Here is a 19,370-nt window from a genome sequence, read left to right as displayed (position 1 = left end):
CCGGCTGAGTTGGTTTGAGCTGTGACTTGTCTCCAATAAGCCAAACTGAGCCCCACTTGTGCTTGTGTATTTATTTCAAAACAAAAACAACAAACTTTTCGCTTTCACACAAACCAAATAGCGCATCTATGAACTTATATCATTTGAGAACGGGACTGAAAGGTGACGTCAAATGACGTACAAAAGCACACTCACCCAATGTCTCCATTGAGAACGCCTGCATCAGGTAAATAACATGTGACCACACCCCCATGCAATCACCTGAGGTGCAGGGAAATCTAAACACCTGCACCACCATAACAAATAAAACATAAACATTCAATTTGGCTCTCACACTCAGTCTGCACTTTCATTCATGACTTCAACAGGTTGAAATGAGCTTTGAACAAATATCAGTTTAGTGCTGAAATATTCAAACGCCGCAGGAAGAACAACAACAAAGTGATGACGGATGTTTCTGTTTCAAACAGGAAAACTAGCAGAAATAAATCACAGCCTGCCAGAGGTTTGGGAATTTCTGAGGTGCACCTGAACGCAGTACAGTGTTTCAATGCCCCTGATTGTCCACAAACGCCTCTTTGGGTATTTCCTTCCTGCTCAAAGTTTACTTTCACTTCCTGAACTTCGTGGAGTGGAGCTTGTTGTTGTTGGTGTGTGAAGAAACTGTAAGTTTGCTTTGTTTCCTCCTTTAACAGTTTGTCTTTAGGAACTTTACTGTTTGTTCAGCTCATGTTTGATTTCTTCACACAACAAACTGTGTGTTTTTTATTTCCGGTGTATCCATTAAAGTCACTGCGTAATGTTTTCCTGGCTAACATCAGCTATGTGTAGCTTAGTTCCAGCACAAACAGCACAAATCTGCCGCTCCATAGTTCACGGTAACGGACTAACAGCTGGACTCACAGCGTATGTGATGACGCCACAGCTCAGCTGCAGTGTATTTATCGCCTTTACCTCCTTTACTGTCACTGTGATTAATATTTACACACGAGACAGCATGCTAACGCTAAAGCTAAGCTAACGCTAAGCTAGCCAAGAGCCCAGAGTGACGTTAAAGGTGAGTAAACACTAACCCCAGACCAGCACCGTGATAAAGTGAGCTGCTGCTGCTGAACTTGAACAGGTAACAAAGTCATGAGCAGTCAGGCTGCAGGTTTCTACCTGTTCATGTTTCTACAGTAGAATCACTTTGAAGTGTCTCTGTGCTGGTTTCATGTCTGATTTGTGTATATACTAGAGATGGCACAATACCACTTTTTTATGTCCGATACCATATCATAAATTTGGATATCTGCCAATACCGATATGAATCCGATATAGTGTTTTTTAATCAATAAAACTGTTTTTTTAATATCTTGCTGCATTTTGTATAAGTTCATACTCAAGTTTAAATAACAACACTAAAGCTATTCTGTTATACCTGTATGTAAAAAATACACTGCACCCAAAATATTTCATAGTTCAGCAACACTGATCAATCTAATAAACTTAAACCTGCTCCATCCTCCCTATTCTGGTATTTTAAAGAGTACTTAGCAGAAATAATATGCAACCTAACTAATAGGGCTGCAAACTCCCAGCAAAAAAAATAGGGAACCACCCCCCACCCCCCACCTCATGATGCTTAATTGACGTAATCAACTTTAATTTGATGCAGTGTGGAAAAAAAAAAATGCACAGAAATAAATTATTTTTCAAGAATAATTAAATAGATTCAACATCTTTCTTCAACAGAATTGCAGACTGCACAGATGGTATCTTCCCAAAAGAAAAAGTACTATAGCTTACTAGGGTATATTAGACTTAACAGTTACTATATACAGTAATGGACTTCTATACATTTTACATCAGATTAAAACTTTGGGTGTAAGATTCAGATAATTATTTATTAAAAGCTCGACATTTTAAATGAGAATAAGAAAGAAAAGTATGTCTTTGTGCCCCCTTTTCCCTGTTCATGCCCTATCGGCCCCCCTGGCTAAACTTTGCTAGATCCGCCCCTGCACAGTTACAGCCGTCAGCTACGTAGAAAAGGATCCTGGTGTAGAAAGTAATATTAAATAAATTCTAACAACAGCTTATCAAGCTTAAACGTGCTGCTGTTGTTCAGCCGCTGGTTTCCTCTTTCTGGCACGAAGTGGGCCAAAAACAAACAAGAGAGACGGACTCGTGACAGAAGAGCCGATCAGCTGATCATTGATCAGTTTCACGATTGAAGTAGCAGCAAGAAGAGGCAGTCGCTCCATATATCGGTTGTTAAGCTTAACGCTGGAATGCTTTACAAACATTCAGAGATGAACTTACACACTTGCTTTACTTCTCTCTGACATAACTTCCTCGGAGATGAAATGCTGGTTTGGTAGCGAGGCTACAAATACACACAGCCGCTCTATCAGGTGAGCACACTGCTCTGACGTGCTACGGTTATGAGGCGAATTACGCCGTGTCGCAAGTTTTGTGAGGTGCTTTTTTGATATTTAATGGATCGGATTACATTTTTTATTTCTCTCCGATATCCGATCCAGTAATTTACGTCAGTATCGGACCGATACTGACACGTAATATCGGATCGGTCCATCTCTAGTATATACAGAAACACTCACAGAAAGATCACGTGTGTCTTCATCAGGATAGGATCTGTGTTGGTGTGTGGGGCTGTAGTCTCAGGTTAAATTAACTTTTAATTTTAATTTTTATGTTTATTTAAGTGTTGTCTTGCAGTATGTTTTGCCCTAAGTACCGCAGCATGCACAAACATTTGACCCACAACATGCAGTTAATGTGCATAGATGTCTTTGATATGCTGCTCAGTGATGGTGGTGACTGTCAAAGCAGAGCTACTGAGAATCAATAAAACCCACCATTGATCATGTGCCTGATCATATGATCAATAGTGGGTCAGCGACATGATTTCTTTCCCTCAAGGGTTTAAACATCTGGGACTCTCCCCGTTTGGTTGTAGAGCTGAAGGAGCTTCTCTGATGAAACATCCTCACTTAAAGAAGTCTCTTTTTTTCTTTCCAAGCTCCTTAGATCACATGACCTGGATGACTGAGAACATACAGACATATTGATCTGGTTTCTAGGTTACATGACAGGTCAGAGGTCAGGGACTGTAACTCAGTTACTCCTGTTAATGTGAACTCACTGAGTGTTTGTGGTTTACCTCTCAGACTGACTGAAGATGATGATGGAGGAAGAGGAGGACAGAGCAGAGTCTGCAGGGTCCAGCTGTCCGTCTGTGAGGAGTGACTGGTCCAAAGATCAAAATCCAGACTTCAGTGCTGAACCTGGACCAACGAGGTCAGAGAGCTGAACTCTCTGAGTAACAGAAATAATTCTGCACTGACATTATAATCAGTGTTGATTCTGGTTGATTGTCTGACTGTGTTTGTGAGCTGAGAGGAAATGAAAATGAGTTTGTAACAAAACTCAGTTTTGTCCAGTTTTCCTGTAAAAAGCTGAACTCTAATCTAAGAGGACTGTTACTGACAGGAAACAGCTGCATTATCTGTAGTCTGTGTCATCACAGCTGCTTCAATCACTTTATCATGTTTGTGTCTGCAGAGGTCAGAGGTCACAGTCTGCAGGGTCCAGCTGTCCGTCTGTGAGGAGTGATCGGTCCAAAGGTCATCCTCCAAACTTCAGTGATGAATCTGGACCAACGAGGTCAGAGAGCTGTGATGACTCCTTTACATGTTTGTGTTTCCTGGATAAATTTGACCTGAAACATCCTCAGATTGTTACAAAGATTCATTAAAAAGAAAACAATGAAAGAGAAAAGATCCAAATGTTAGACTTGGTCATTTGCTGTTTGAGGACAGTGATGCTCATATCTGTGGGGAAAGTGTGACCTGAGTGGGTTCATGTTTGTCTTTAAAGAACAGAGCTGCTCTGATTCTCTTTGTGTCGGATCTGTTAAACAGTCTGAGAGGTCACAAAGAGACCCAGCAGCTAAAGCCTGGATCATACTGGCTGCTGTTAATGAGACTCCATCAGGACAACACTGAACCACAGTGGTGTGGATGTAGTGGATAAATCCCACCATACTGATGCTCAGAGTTAATCACAGGGAACAAAACCAGATGTTACCTTCAGATTGTGACCTTTGGAGTGGACGATGCAGATTTCAAAAGAGAATAAATGTTGTTGTTTTTCAGCTGTGAAGAAAGAATCTAATTTTCTGAACTTAAGAATTTATGATGCTGGAAAAACATGGTGACAATAACACAACATCTCCACTGTATTCATAGAACGAATGTAAAACTGTCAGACATTCATTAAATATGCAAAATGTCTACAGAAACATCAGAGGGTCAGATGTGAAGCACTCGGTGATTTTGATAAAATGACTCATCAGTTATTGATCTGTACTACACTGATCTACCACGTTAGTAAAGCTGGTGTTCTGGTGGTGGAGGGAGACCTCGGATCATGTTCTGGTTTTGGAGCAGTGATCTGCTGATGGTTCAGTTTAATGAAGTCTCAAAGCTTCTTGTGAGCTTCTACAAAATCATCCCTGACATCACCACTGAAAGAAAGTCCATAAAAACAGACTGAAAATTACTGATATGTTCACAATCTGAGAGTTTAAAACTTGACAAACTTGATTCAGATGAAGTTATTTGAGCAGAAACTCCTGGATCTTCATCCTGTGTTGAACTTGGTGTTCACTCTGTGGTAGAGTATCACTTCCTGTTCCTGCTCAAAAACAGTGGTGTTTCTGAGTAGCTTATCTGCTTAGCAATTTAATTAAAATTTTTTAAATACATTCTTTTTTCATAGTATAATCTTCACCTGCTTCATCCGAAACACACTCTCTGTGTACTCACTACCTAATTTATAGCCAAAGTATTCACTCACTGTGTTTTTACTGTTTCGCTAGCTTAGCTTAGCTCGTAGCCGACTCGCTAGCACCATGGCTACTTCACCTGTCCCTCCTGCACTTTCTTGCTCATTGTGTCAGATGTTTAGTTACTCCTCAGCCTCCTTTAGCAGTAATACCTGTAACAAATGTAGGCCAGGATTACAGGATTACCCTTCATTCACCCGTAGCTAGCCAGGCCCCTGTAGCTGGTGTAGCCGAAGATAGCGTAGGCTCCGCTAGCTGTTCCCCGGCAGATCCCAAGCAGCTGGGGAAAGAGGGCGGCTGGGTGACGGTGAGGAGGAAGCATAGTCCTAAACAGAAGCCCCAGGTACACCACCAACCCGTTCATGTGTCTAACCGTTTTTCCCCACTCGGCGACACACCCGCCGGGGGTCAAACTCTGGTAATTGGTGATTCTGTTCTCAGACATGTGAAGCTAGAGACACCGGCAACCATAGTCGGTTGTCTTCCAGGGGCCAGAACAGGCGACATTGAAGGAAATTTAAAACTGCTGGCTAAGGGTAAACGTAAATACAGTAAAATCATAATTCACATCGGCAGTAATGACACCCGGTTACGCCAATCGGAGGTCCCTAAAATCAATATTGAATCGGTGTGCAACTTTGCCAAAACAATGTGGGACTCTGTAGTTTTCTCTGGTCCCCTCCCCAATCAGACCAGGAGTGACATGTTTAGCCGCATGTTCTCCTTAAATTGCTGGCTGTCTGAGTGGTGTCCCAGAAACGATGTGGGCTTCATAGATAATTGGCAAACCTTCTGGAGGAAACCTGGTCTTGTTAGGAGAGACGGCATCCATCCCACTTTGGATGGAGCAGCTCTCATTTCTAGAAATATGGACAAATTTATTAAACCCCCCAAAATATGACTATCCAGAGTTGGGACCAGGAAGCAGAGTTGCAGTCTTACACGCCTCTCTGCAGCTTCTCTCCTCCTGCTACCCCCCCAAAAACCCATCTCCATAGAGACTGTGTCAGCTCCCAAACAGACAGAAAACAAACTAAAAACCAGCAACAAACAACTTAAACATAAACAATCACAAAGAAAGAACAATACAGTATCCACATCTGAACCAAAGAGTAAAACAGTGAAATGTGGATTATTAAATATTAGGTCTCTCTCCTCCAAGTCTCTGTTAGTACATGACTTAATAATTGATCAACAAATTGATTTACTCTACCTTACAGAAACCTGGTTGCAGCAGGATGATTATGTTAGTTTAAATGAATCAACACCCCCGAGTCATTCTAACTACCAGAAACCTCGAAGCACAGGCCGAGGGGGAGGTGTGGCAGCAATTTTTCACACCAGCCTATTAATCAACCAATTCTCAGACTTTTTATCTGATTTAGTTCTCAGCTCAGATAAAATAATTATTGTGGGTGATTTTAACATCCATGTAGATGCTAAAAATGACAGCCTCAACATGGCATTTATTCTGTTATTAGACTCAATTGGCTTCTCTCAAAATGTAAAAGAACCCACCCACCACTTTAATCACACTCTAGATCTTGTGTTAACATATGGCATAGAAACTGAACATTTAACAGTGTTTCCTGAAAACCCTCTCCTGTCTGATCATTTCCTGATAACATTTACATTTACAATAATTGATTACACAGCAGTGGAGAGTAGACTTTATCAAAGTAGATGTCTTTCTGAAAGCGCTGTAACTAAGTTTAAGAATATAATCCACCCACTGTTATCATCTTCAATGCCCTGAACCAACACAGAGCAGAGCAGCTATCTGAACGCTACTCCAACAGAGGTCGATCATCTTGTTAATAATTTTACCTCCTCACTACGTACGACTCTGGATACTGTAGCTCCAGTGAAAACTAAGGCCTCAAATCAGAAGTACCTGACTCCGTGGTATAATTCTCAAACACGTAGCCTAAAGCAGATGACTCGTAAGCTGGAGAGGAAATGGCGTGTCACAAATTTAGAGGATCATCATTTAGCCTGGAGAAATAGTTTGCTGCTTTATAAGAAAGCCCTCCGCAAAGCCAGAACATCTTACTATTCATCACTGAATGAAGAAAATAAGAACAACCCCAGGTTTCTCTTCAGCACTGTAGCCAGGCTGACAAAGAGTCAGAGCTCTGTTGAGCCAACCATCCCTTTAACATTAACTAGTAATGACTTCATGAACTTCTTCACAAATAAAATTTTAATCATTAGAGAAAAAATTACCAATAATCATCCCACAGATGTAATATTATCTACAGCTACTCTTAGTACCATTGATGTTAAGTTAGACTCTTTTTCTCCAATTGATCTTTCTGAGTTAACTTCAATAATTACTTCCTCCAAACCATCAACGTGTCTTTTAGACCCCATTCCTACAAAACTGCTCAAAGAAGTCCTGCCATTAATTAATTCTTCGATCTTAAATATGATCAACCTATCTCTAATAATCAGCTATGTACCACAGGCCTTCAAGCTGGCTGTAGTTAAACCTTTACTCAAAAAGCATCTCTAGACCCAGCAGTCTTAGCTAATTATAGGCCAATCTCCAACCTTCCTTTCATATCAAACATCCTTGAAAGAGTAGTTGTCAAACAGCTAACAGATCATCTGCAGAGGCTTATTTGAAGAGTTTCAGTCAGGTTTCAGAGCTCATCACAGCACAGAAACAGCTTTAGTGAAGGTTACAAATGATCTTCTTATGGCCTCTGACAGTGGACTCATCTCTGTGCTTGTCCTGCTAGACCTCAGTGCAGCGTTCGATACTGTCGACCATAATATCCTATTAGAGCGATTAGAACATGCTGTAGGTGTTACAGGTACTGTGCTGCAGTGGTTTGTATCATATCTATCTAATAGACTTCAATTTGTACATGTAAATGGAGAGTCCTCTTCACACACTGAGGTTAATTATGGAGTTCCACAGGGTTCAGTGCTAGGACCAATTCTGTTTACATTATACATGCTTCCCTTAGGCAGCATCATTAGAAGACATAGCATACATTTACACTGCTATGCAGATGACACCCAGCTCTATCTGTCCATGAAGCCAGATAACACACACCAATGAGTTAAACTGCAGGAATGTCTTAAAGACATAAAGACCTGGATGGCCGCTAACTTTCTGCTTCTTAATTCAGATCAAACTGAGGTTATTGTACTCGGCCCTGAAAATCTTAGAAATATGGTATCTAACCAGATTCTTACTCTGGATGGCATTACCTTGGCCTCCAGTAACACTGTGAGGAACCTTGGAGTCATTTTTGACCAGGACATGTCCTTCAACGCACATATTAAACAAATATGTAAGACTTTTAGACATTCTTCCATTTGTGCAACATCTCTAAAATTAGAAATATCCTGTCTCAGAGTGACGCTGAAAAACTAGTTCATGCATTTATTACTTCCAGGCTGGACGACTGTAATTCATTATTATCAGGAAGTCCTAAAAACTCCCTGAAAAGCCTTCAGCTAATCCAAAATGCTGCAGCAAGAGTTCTGAGAGGGACTAGAAAGAGAGAGCAGATTTCTCCTGTATTGGCTTCCCTTCATTGGCTTCCTGTTAAATCCAGAATTCAAAATCCTGCTCCTCACATACAAGGTCTTAAATAATCAGGCCCCATCTTATCTTAATGACCTTGTAGTACCATATCACCCTATTAGAGCACTTCGCTCTCACACTGCAGGCCTACTTGTTGTTCCTAGAGTATTTAAAAGTAGAATGGGAGGCAGAGCCTTCAGTTTTCAGGCCCCTCTTCTGTGGAACCAGCTTCCAGTTTGGATTCAGGAGACAGACACTATCTCTACTTTCAAGATTAGGCTTCAAACTTTCCTTTTTGCTAAAGCATATAGTTAGGGCTGGACCAGGTGACCCTGAATCCTCCCTTAGTTATGCTGCAATAGACGTAGGCTGCCGGGGATTCCCATGATGTATTGAGTTTTTCCTTTCCAGTCACCTTTCTCACTCACTATGTGTTAATAGACCTCTCTGCATTGAATCATATCTGTTATTAACCTCTGTCTCTCTTCCACAGCATGTCTTTATCCTGTCTTCCTTCTCTCACCCCAACCAATCACAGCAGATGGCCCCGCCCCTCCCTGAGCCTGGTTCTGCCAGAGGTTTCTTCCTGTTAAAAGGGAGTTTTTCCTTCCCACTGTCGCCAAAGTGCTGCTCATAGGGGGTCATATGATTGTTGGGTTTTTCTCTGTACCTATGAAGCGCCTTGAGGCGACTTTTGTTGTGATTTGGCGCTATATGAATAAAATTGAATTGAATTGAACTGATTCTTCATGGTTCCTCCACAGAGTGGACCAGCAGAGCTCAGAGGTTCCCAGTGGTCAGTCTGCCCAGCAGCATCAAACACAGCTGGACTCCATATTTATGGTCTGTACATGTACAACAACTACTGTTACATCTGTTCTGTTCACAGTCATCTCCATGCTGCTCTTTGTAGACCAGTGGATTGTCAGTGTGTCCAACACTGATCTGATGTTTGGCTCCATGATTTCAGTCTGATTGGCTCATTCATAAATATTCTGTTCCAGCTGCTGGAGGACAACATCATCACTTTTGTGAAGAACGAGCTGAAGAAGATCCAGAAGGTTCTGAGTCCAAATAACCCAGAATGCTTAGAGAGCCAGAGGAGCAGCAGCAGAGAGGCATTTCTGAAGATCACACTAAACTTCCTGAGGAGAATGAAGCAGGAGGAGCTGGCTGACCGTCTGTGGAGCAGTAAGAGGATTTCTATAAAGATTTAAACTTTTGGATAAATGAACATTTACTAATGTCTTAAGAGACGGAGCAACATGTTTTAAAGATTCATTCTTTTTGGATTTAAGTGTTTATTTCCACTTTCAAATGATATTCTACATATTTCTTCTCTTTCAGAGCACATTGCTGCCATTTGTCAGCATAACCTTAAATCTGCTCTGAAGAAGAAGTTCCAGTGTGTGTTTGAGGGGATCGCTAAAGCAGGAAACCCAACCCTTCTGAATCAGATCTACACAGAGCTCTACATCACAGAGGGAGGGACTGCAGAGGTCAATGATGAACATGAGGTCAGACAGATTGAAACAGCATCCAGGAAACCAGACAGACCAGAAACAACCATCAGACAAGAAGACATCTTTAAAGCCTCACCTGGAAGAGATGAACCAATCAGAACAGTGCTGACAAAGGGAGTGGCTGGCATTGGGAAAACAGTCTTAACACAGAAACACACCCTGGACTGGGCTGAAGACAAAGCCAACCAGGACATCCAGTTCATATTTCCATTCACTTTCAGAGAGCTGAATGTGCTGAAAGAGGAAAAGTTCAGCTTGGTGGGACTTGTTCATCACTTCTTTACTGAAACCAAAGAAGCAGGAATCTGCAGCTTTGAAGACTTCCAGGTTGTGTTCATCTTTGATGGTCTGGATGAGTGTCGACTTCCTCTGGACTTCCACAAAACTACAATCCTAACTGACCCTAGAAAGTCCACCTCAGTGGATGTGCTGCTGATAAACCTCATCAGGGGGAAACTGCTTCCCTCTGCTCGCCTCTGGATAACCACACGACCTGCAGCAGCCAATCAGATCCCTCCTGACTGTGTTGGCATGGTGACAGAGGTCAGAGGGTTCACTGACCCACAGAAGGAGGAGTACTTCAGGAAGAGATTCAGAGATAAGAAGCAGGCCAGCAGGATCATCTCCCACATCAAGACATCACGAAGCCTCCACATTATGTGCCACATCCCAGTCTTCTGCTGGATCACTGCTACAGTTCTGGAGGATGCGCTGAAAACCAGAGAGGGAGGAGAGCTGCCCAAGACCCTGACTGAGATGTACATCCACTTCCTGGTGGTTCAGGCCAAAGTGAAGAAGGCCAAGTATGATGGAGGAGCTGAGACAGATCCACACTGGAGTCCAGAGAGCAGGAAGATGATGGAGTCTCTGGGAAAACTGGCTTTTGATCAGCTGGAGAAAGGAAACCTGATCTTCTATGAATCAGACCTGACAGAGTGTGGCATCGATATCAGAGCAGCCTCAGTGTACTCAGGAGTGTTCACACAGATCTTTAAAGAGGAGAGTGGACTGTACCAGGACAAGGTGTTCTGCTTCATCCATCTGAGTGTTCAGGAGTTTCTGGCTGCTCTTCATGTCCATCTGATCTTCATCAACTCTGGAAAAAATCTGCTGGAAGACAAACAAACAACCTCAATTTTGTCTAAGTTAATTAGCAAACCAAACCTACAATCTCTCCATCCGAGTGCTGTGAACAAGGCCTTACAGAGTCCAAATGGACACCTGGACTTGTTCCTCCGCTTCCTCCTGGGTCTTTCACTGCAGACCAATCAGACTCTCCTACGAGGTCTGCTGACACAGACAGGAAGTAGCTCACAGACCAATCAGGAAACAGTCCGGTACATCAAGGAGAAGCTCAGTGAGAATCTGTCTGCAGAGAAAAGCATCAATCTGTTCCACTGTCTGAATGAACTGAATGATCGTTCTCTAGTGGAGGAGATCCAACAGTCCCTGAGATCAGGACGTCTCTCCACAGATAAACGGTCTCCTGCTCAGTGGTCAGCGCTAGTCTTCATCTTACTGTCATCAGAAAAAGATCTGGATGAGTTTGACCTGAAGAAATACTCTGCTTCAGAGGAGGCTCTTCTGAGGCTGCTGCCAGTGGTCAAAGCCTCCAACAAAGCTCTGTAAGTAAACATGTGATCAGTCTTTTATTTATAACATAAACAGTGTAATGTGTGATGGACACTTAAAAACTTAAACATATTTATTTAAATGATCATCAGCACTAAATAATATTTAATGTTTGGTAGCAGCAGTAAATGTCAGTGTCTTAAACATATCTGGGTGTCAGCTTTTATCAAAGTCATGTCCAGAATTATCCTGTAAGTAAACTTTATTTATACAGCAGCTTTCACAGGTGAAAAACCACAAAGTGCTTTACAATAGAAACAGGCAGTAAAAACATAGAAGATAAAAACATTAAACAGCAAATATTTAGCATCATACAGCCTAAAACTAGTTAAAGGCCACTCTGAATAAGTGAGTCTGAATAAATTAGTTAGTGGTAAGTAACAGCCTTTGACTGGAAGATCTCAGACTGTGAGAAGAACTGTATGTTTCTAGAAGGTCAGAAATATAGACTGAGGCTTGACCACACAGGGCTCTAAAAGTAAGCACTAAAATTTTAAATAAAGCCGTTTAAATGAACTGGTTACCAGTGTAAAGAGATGTAAACTGGAGTAAATTCCAGTCTATTTCATGTGCTGGTTAAAAGTTGAGCAGCATCATTCTGTACTGACTGAAGACGTTTAAAGACTGTGATGGACCATAGGTGATCATCATCAACTCCCTCATTCCTCCTCTGGTCTTATTGCTCTGCATCAGTGCACTGCTCAGCTGAAGAGGAGTTCACTTCTATATGTTACAATCAGCCTCACCAGTACAGTTCCCAGGATCTGCAGCTGCTGGCACATTCAATCAAATTCCTCGTGTTTCTTGAGGTTTCCTGTTTCCTGATCTATTTGCTTGATTTTTTTTTTTTTAATCTCTCCTATGTCGTGCACTTTGATTTCCGACTGTACACAGTCTGTGAACCATGACAATTTGTGACAGAATACAATGATCAGTGAGGACCCAGAGGACACTGACATTTACACTGTGCAGAATGAGACTTGAGATTTTATCTCACTGCTTTGTGGACGACTGTGGTGGAAGGACTAATTGCTATATCTGCTTTAGTAGAAATAATTGTGTGGATGCCCTCAAAGGGCATAAACACTATTGAGTTCCTGTTTCTCTTTAAACTTTATTCTTCTAGTTGCTCCACGTTTTTCGGCACTTAACTACTCCCTCAGTTTTCAGCCGATTTTCTCCGTTCAAACTCTAAACTGTTCTGCTATTTCTGCTAATTCCAGCTATATCTTTTGGTGTTTATTACTATTATACTTTTTAAAATATTAAGCTTTTTTCCTTTTTTTTGTCCCATTGAAATGAATGGAAAACTTCCACAATTCTGCTAAAACTTGCTTGTTCTTGAAACTTAACTACATGCTCATACTTTCACGTAGAAACTCCATTCAAACTTTAAAACGTTCTCAAATGATTGGGCTATTCCTGTGTGATTCAGCTTTTTCATATCTGTTACCGTTTTCATTTAATGCCTCTTTAAGTTTTCAGTTGCAGCTTTGTGATTTTTCAGAAAATACATGCGTTGTTATGGTTGCTATGCAATTAACTCAGAGTGAGTGCTGGTCCTTTTTCAGTTTTCTCTTCATGTCTGAACAACTTCTTGCTACTCTCTCAATTTTCACTCAACCTCCTCAAATTATACATCAAAACGTAGGTATTTTTGCTGGCTTTCAGAAAATGTCACTATCATTGTTGTGGGACTTACAGATATTTTGCAAATCTCCTCAGAGCAACACTAAGTCTCAAAACTCTCCATAGACAGTCAATGGAGAGTTTATTCAAAATCACCGCTGGATTTCTCTAATGAGAGGCATTTTCAAATTGTCATATCTCCTTAACGAAGCAAAGTTGAGACATGAGGCTTGTGCCAATATATCTTCAGACTCTCCTGACGCTCACAATTCAAGAATTATTTTCTCACCTATTACCGTTCTGAGATGAGTTAGACTTGTTTGAGGGTAGGAAATTCGTCCTTCGCTCAGATTTCTTCAGATTTCAAACTCTGGAAATGAACCACTTTTTTCTCTCGTCATATTTTTTTAACTGATTTCCAGAGAGACCTGAAAATTTCCATGACTGTTCACCAAAGCCTGCTGTCTCTTACGGTGAAAGAATGATTTTGATGCTCCATTTAGATTTAGAGTTAGAAAGCGTTGTTTGAGGGCAAGTCAAGGCAGTTTTTGCTTCTCCTCTACTCAGTTACAGTGTATTACAAGTCATATATCTTTAATAATTTATATTTTATCTCTGATTTATGAAGACCCAAAGATTCCCCCATCTGTTCTGAACAAAACGATGTCTGAATGAACGTTCTAACCCCTACGGTTAGGAAATTATGGCCATTTGTTCGAGGGGAATCCTGAATGTCAGAAATACACTGAAGAAAACTCAACACCTCTCTCTGTGTCTGTGTGTGTAAAGGCTGATTACAGCAGGTGCAGCTAATTCAACTGACCTAGATATACCAAGCCCAGACTCTCAACAGCTCCTGTTCCCTTTACTCTCTGTGTATGTGTGTCTGTGTATCAATATTTCTCCTATGTTAAAGTATTACTCCTCAATCATAGTATTTATGCTAAAGCAAAGTACTTCTACTACATCTTAGTACTTCTGCTAAATCATAGTATTTCTGCTAAATCAGTATATTTGCCAAATCATGGTATTTGTGCAAAATCATGGTTTTCGGGCCAAATCATAATATTTCTGTTATGTTATAGTATCACTACTAAGTGGAGGAATTTCTGTTATGTTATAGTATATGTGCTGAATATAGTATATGTGCCAATTCATAGTATTTATCCCAAATCATAGTATTTATGCCAAATTACAGTATTTCTGCTAAAAAGCAGAAATAGTACCTTTTTGCAGGAATTTCTGCTAAATCAGAGTATTTCTGCCAAATCATAGTATTTGTACTGAAACATTGTACTTCTGCCCAATCATAGTATTTGTACTAAATCATAGTACTTGTGCCAAATCATAGTATTTGTACCAAAGCATCGTATTTGTATGGAGTCATAGTATTTCTTCTAAATCATAGTATTTCAATCAAATCTCAGTAGTTGTGTTAAAACGCAGTATTATTGCCAAATCATAGTATTTCTGCCAAATCATAGTATTACTGCAATTTCATAGTATTTGAGCGAAATCATAGTATATGTGCAAAAACATACTATGTCTGCAAAATCACAGCATATCTGTTATTTTATAGTATTACTACTAAGTCGCAGTATTTCTGCCAATTCATAGTATTTGTACCCAATCATAGTATTTTTGCCATGTCATCGTATTTGTGCCGAATCATGATATTTTTGCCAAATCGTGGTATTTGTGCCAAATTATAGTATTTGGGCCCAATTAATAATTCTGTTATGTTATAGTATTACTACTAAGTCGTAGAATATCTGTTATGTTATAGTGTATCTGCGGAATATAGTATATGTGCCAAATCATAGTATTTATACCAAATCACAGTATTTGTGCTAAAACATAGTATTTCTGCCATATTGTGGTATTTGTGCAAGAACATTGAACTGTTATGTTATAGTATTACTACTAAGTCATAGTATTTCTGCCAAATCATAGTATTTGTGCTAAAAAGTAGTATTTCTGCCAAATCATAGTGTTACTGCTATTTCATACTATTTAAGCGAAATTACAGTGTTTCTGCAAAAACATTGCATTTCTGCTAAATCATAGTATTTCTGTAATCTTGTAGTACTTGTACTCAATTATAGTATTTGTGCCAAAGTTTAGTATTTCTGCCAAATCATATTATCTCTGCTAAATCATAGTGTCTGCCAAATCATAGCATTTGTGCCAAAGCATAGCATTTGTACCAAAACATAGTATTACTGGTAAATCATAGTATTTGAGCCAAATCATAGTATTTGTGCTAAAACATAGTATTTCTTCCAAATCATAGTATTTGTGCCAAAGCATAGTATTTCTTCCAAATCATAGTATAACTGCACAATAAAGGTTCTTGAGCCACACCAGTGTTTGTGCTAAACCATAGTATTTGTGCCAAATCATAGTATTTCTTCTAAATCCTAGCAATTCTGCTCAATGATCGAATTTCTGCTATGCTGTAGTACTTTTTTGCTAGATTGTAGTACTTCTGCTAAGTCAAAGTATTTCATGTAAATCATAGTATTTCTACCAAGTCCCAGTGTTTCTGCTAAATCATAAATAATATTTTAGCACAAATTGTATGATTTGGCTCAAATACTATGATTTGGCAGAATTTTCTGTGTTTCAGCACAAATGCTATGATTTGGCAGGAAAAAAATATTATTTAGTATAAATACTAAGTTTTAGCAGAAATACTATGTTTAAACTTTAAAAAATTCTGCTATTTCTGCTAATGTGTGTTATGACTTTTGACCATTGAAATGAATGGAACACATTATCAATGTGGTCACTGATTTTGCATGCCGGGTTGAGCTGTGTTTTAGCTCAGTGAGATGAGCAGCCGTTCTCAGAGCAGGAGGCTGGGGTTCAAATCCCGCTTGTGGCAACAATATTTTTAGTTCACAGTTGAACTTTTTTTACTCTTTTCAACACAGATTTTAGCTCCTTCACCCATTTTCAGCACAAATTCCAGCTCTTTCTCAGTGAGATGAGTATCCGTTCTAACACTGGGAGGCCCAGGTTCAAATCCCGCTTATGGCAACATTTCTTTCAGTTAACAGTTAAACTTTTTTAACTCTTTTCAACACAAATTTCATTTTTTTCACCACTTTTCAGCACAAATCCCAGCTTTTTCAGCTGTTTTCAGCAAAAACCTCTTTTCAGCAGAAATTCTGCTGATTGAACTCTTTTCAGCAGAATTTTCACCTCTTTTCAGCCCAAATTCTGCTTATTCACCTCTATTGCAAAATTTTCAGCCTTTTCACCTCTTATCAGCACAATTCTCAGCAGCTTCTGCTCATTTCAGCAGAATTGTCAGTCTCTCCACCTCTTCTTTGTGAGAAAGAGTTTGGCTCAGTGAGATGAGCAGCCGCCTTGAGACCAGGAGGGCCAGGTTCGAATCCTGCTAAGGGCAACATTTTTTTTCACCACTTTTCAGCAAAAATTTCTCCGTCTTTACCCCTTTCAGTAGAATTTTTTGCTTTTCATCACTTTTCAGCAAAAACTTTCTGCTTCTTCACCTGTTTTCTGCAAAATTTTCAGTTTCTTCACCGCCATACAACTTTTTGCAATTTTTTAACTTTTTCAGCTTTTTTCAGCAGACATCTTACGCGTTAAGGCATCCACACAGCATTTTCGCAGGAAATGCAAATTTTTCTAGTTTTCATTAAACTTCACTGGTTCAGTCTCCCAGAATCTCTCGATCATATCTTGACCTTATCCTGGAGTAACTAGCCCTCACTCACCAGGATCTGAGCCAGCCTTCCCTCTCATTGTTGAATTCTTACAGACTTGCTTATCACCTGTTCACAGAATGAAGAGTCATCTTCCCCTAGCCTTCCACAATCCACCTTTAAAACGAAGTATATCTGTTATTGTGCTTCACCTCAGCAGTCCAGTCAGTCAGCTCTCTCACTCATCACTGCAGCTCAGCTCACCTGCTTCATCAGTGTTGCACCTCTTTGCTTTTGGTACTGCTCAGACCCACTGGAGTTCAGGGCTGGGCAGTTATTTGAAAATTAGTCTAAACCAACATTCAGAACCTCTAATTGAGGCAATCTTACCCATTTAGAGACTTTAAAATTTTTTTATTCTTTCTAAGGTGCAGACTGTTTGAAGATACTCCTGTTTGATGTATCCAGCACATTACAACAGGGTGCTAGATGCTAGCAGGCAGCTAGCAAAGGAACAGTGCTGTAAAATCCTATAAAAATGTGAACAAACGCTAATAAAAACTTCACATTGTTAAGGACAACAAGTGACAATTTCTGAATGGTATTATCCCAGTTCAGGGTTGTGAGGTGGGAGGAGCCTATCCCAGTTGGATAACATAGGGAGTCAGCAAATCAGTCACACTGCCACCTATAGGCAGTTTAGGTTCGCTATTTAACCAAACCTCACCTGCACTATTTTTACTCTTTATCATACTGCAGTTACACAAACATTTCCCGTGTGGGATGAATAAAGTATCTAACCCCATTAACTGCATGTCTTTGGACTCTGCCAGGAAGCAGGCCAGGTCGTGGATTTGAACCCCAAAACCTTTTTGCTGTGAGGCAATGGTGCTAAACACTGTTCCACCGTATAATTACAATCATGCAAAATAAAACATGTACATGACTTTCATGCTGGAATTGGCAACTAAAATTTGTACCATAAAAAGAAGAATAGCAGTAGATGGTCTTATCTGAATAGACCAAAAATGTTGTTTTCAGATGGTATTCTAATTATAACAGAGAAAAATGTTGTTCCATATATGCTTTTTTTTTTTTTTTAGCTTTAAATTTATTTAAAGAAAATTAACTCTATCATGTATGAATTATAACAACCTCAATCAGGATTTTTTTCTTAGGTATTTTTATTCCTCTTTAGGCATGAAAAGATGAATAAAAATACTTAAAAAATACTGATTGAGGTTATGATAATTTATGCATGACAGGTCAAGGTCAAGGTAACTTTATTTATACCCATAGGCAAGGTAAATTTTCTTTACAGAAAAAATGACAGCATTTGGCATCCCTTCAAAAACACACATACCTAGTAAAGATATAAACCTCACTATGGCACATATATAGTAATTTTAATATTTCAAATCAAAAACAGTTCTTATTTAATTCAGTGACAGCAACGGGGACAAAGCTATTTTTATAACGCTTTGTCCTGCATCTCGGAAATAGAAACCTCCGTCCTGAGGGAAGAAGCTGAAATTCACCCCTTAGAGGATGGGAACCATTTTTAAGGATTGATAAAGCCATCCTCTGTACCTGCTTAGAGTACAGGGAGGCTAAACAAGACTGTGGCTCACCTATCAGACGACTGGACCATCTCACTATCTGATTTAGAGAGTTTTTCTCTGTGACAGAGGTCTGACCGAACCATGCCACCAAACAAAAGGATAAAACTGACTCAATAAAAGAACGATAAAACAAAGTTAACATTTTTTGGTCAATGTGGAAATGAGCAAGTTTCCTAAGACAATAAAGGTGCTGGTGACCCTTTCTACAAACTGATTTGCAATTTTGATCAAAGTTCAGTTTTTCATTGATTATGGCAGCGGTCCCCAACCCCCGGGCCTCGGACTGGTACCGGTCCGTGAGTCGTTTGGTACCGGGCCGCGAGAGTTGAGGCTCAGGTGTGAAATGTATAGTTTTCAGGGTTTTTATCGGTTTTCAGCGTTATTTTGTTATAGTTTTTATCGTTAACTCGGTTTTCCTGGGTCTTTTCATGTGTGTTATGAATAAATCTTCTTTTTTTCGGTACCGGTACTAGTTTTATTTTGTTGTATTTATCCGCGACACCTTAAAGGCCGGTCCGTGAAAATATTGTCGGGCATAAACCGGTCCGTGGCGCAAAAAAGGTTGGAGACCGCTGGATTATGGTCCCAAGATATTTATATGATTGTACTTGCTCTATTTTCTGACCTTTAATTAAAGTGACTGCGTGCCCATTTTGTTGTTTCCTAAAATCAATCACCATATCTTTTGTTTTAGATATGTTCAGCTGGAGATAAGACTCCTCACACCACTGAACAAAGTCATCACTGACTGGACCGTGGTTAGTTTCACCCTCTTTCAGTAAGCTGACAATAACAGAGTCATCTGCATATTTAATGATGGCCCTGTTTTCATGTCTGCTCTGACACATGTTTGTATAGAGAATGAATAATAAGGGCGATAAGACGCACCCTTGAGGA

At 39.9% G+C, this 19,370-nt stretch overlaps 2 protein-coding genes across 3 annotated transcripts in view; one reads left to right on the top strand and one right to left on the bottom strand.

Moving 5' to 3' along the window:
- The window catches only part of LOC146376991 (protein NLRC3-like), a 414,853-nt gene that overhangs the window by 54,612 nt on the left and 340,871 nt on the right, over positions 1–19,370 (bottom strand). The window lies entirely within an intron of this gene.
- The window catches only part of LOC146376998 (protein NLRC3-like), a 36,000-nt gene continuing 17,170 nt past the window's right edge, over positions 541–19,370 (top strand). The window contains exons 1-6 of one of the 2 annotated variants that reach the window (XM_084944982.1): positions 541–665; positions 3,174–3,303; positions 3,568–3,669; positions 9,158–9,236; positions 9,398–9,584; positions 9,741–11,541. In XM_084944982.1, coding sequence (XP_084801108.1) covers positions 3,185–3,303; positions 3,568–3,669; positions 9,158–9,236; positions 9,398–9,584; positions 9,741–11,541 — 2,288 coding nt within the window. In that variant the 5' untranslated portion in view covers positions 541–665; positions 3,174–3,184. Of the gene's footprint in view, positions 666–3,173; positions 3,304–3,567; positions 3,670–9,157; positions 9,237–9,397; positions 9,585–9,740; positions 11,546–19,370 lie in introns of those variants that run through there. The other variant, XM_084944983.1, reaches the window with a different exon arrangement.

The sequence above is a fragment of the Perissodus microlepis genome, chromosome 11, assembly GCF_051167445.1.
Source record: "Perissodus microlepis isolate ML-2025 ecotype Zambia chromosome 11, ASM5116744v1, whole genome shotgun sequence".
Lineage (NCBI taxonomy): Eukaryota > Metazoa > Chordata > Actinopteri > Cichliformes > Cichlidae > Perissodus > Perissodus microlepis.
This window is presented reverse-complemented; position numbering and strand designations above follow the sequence as displayed.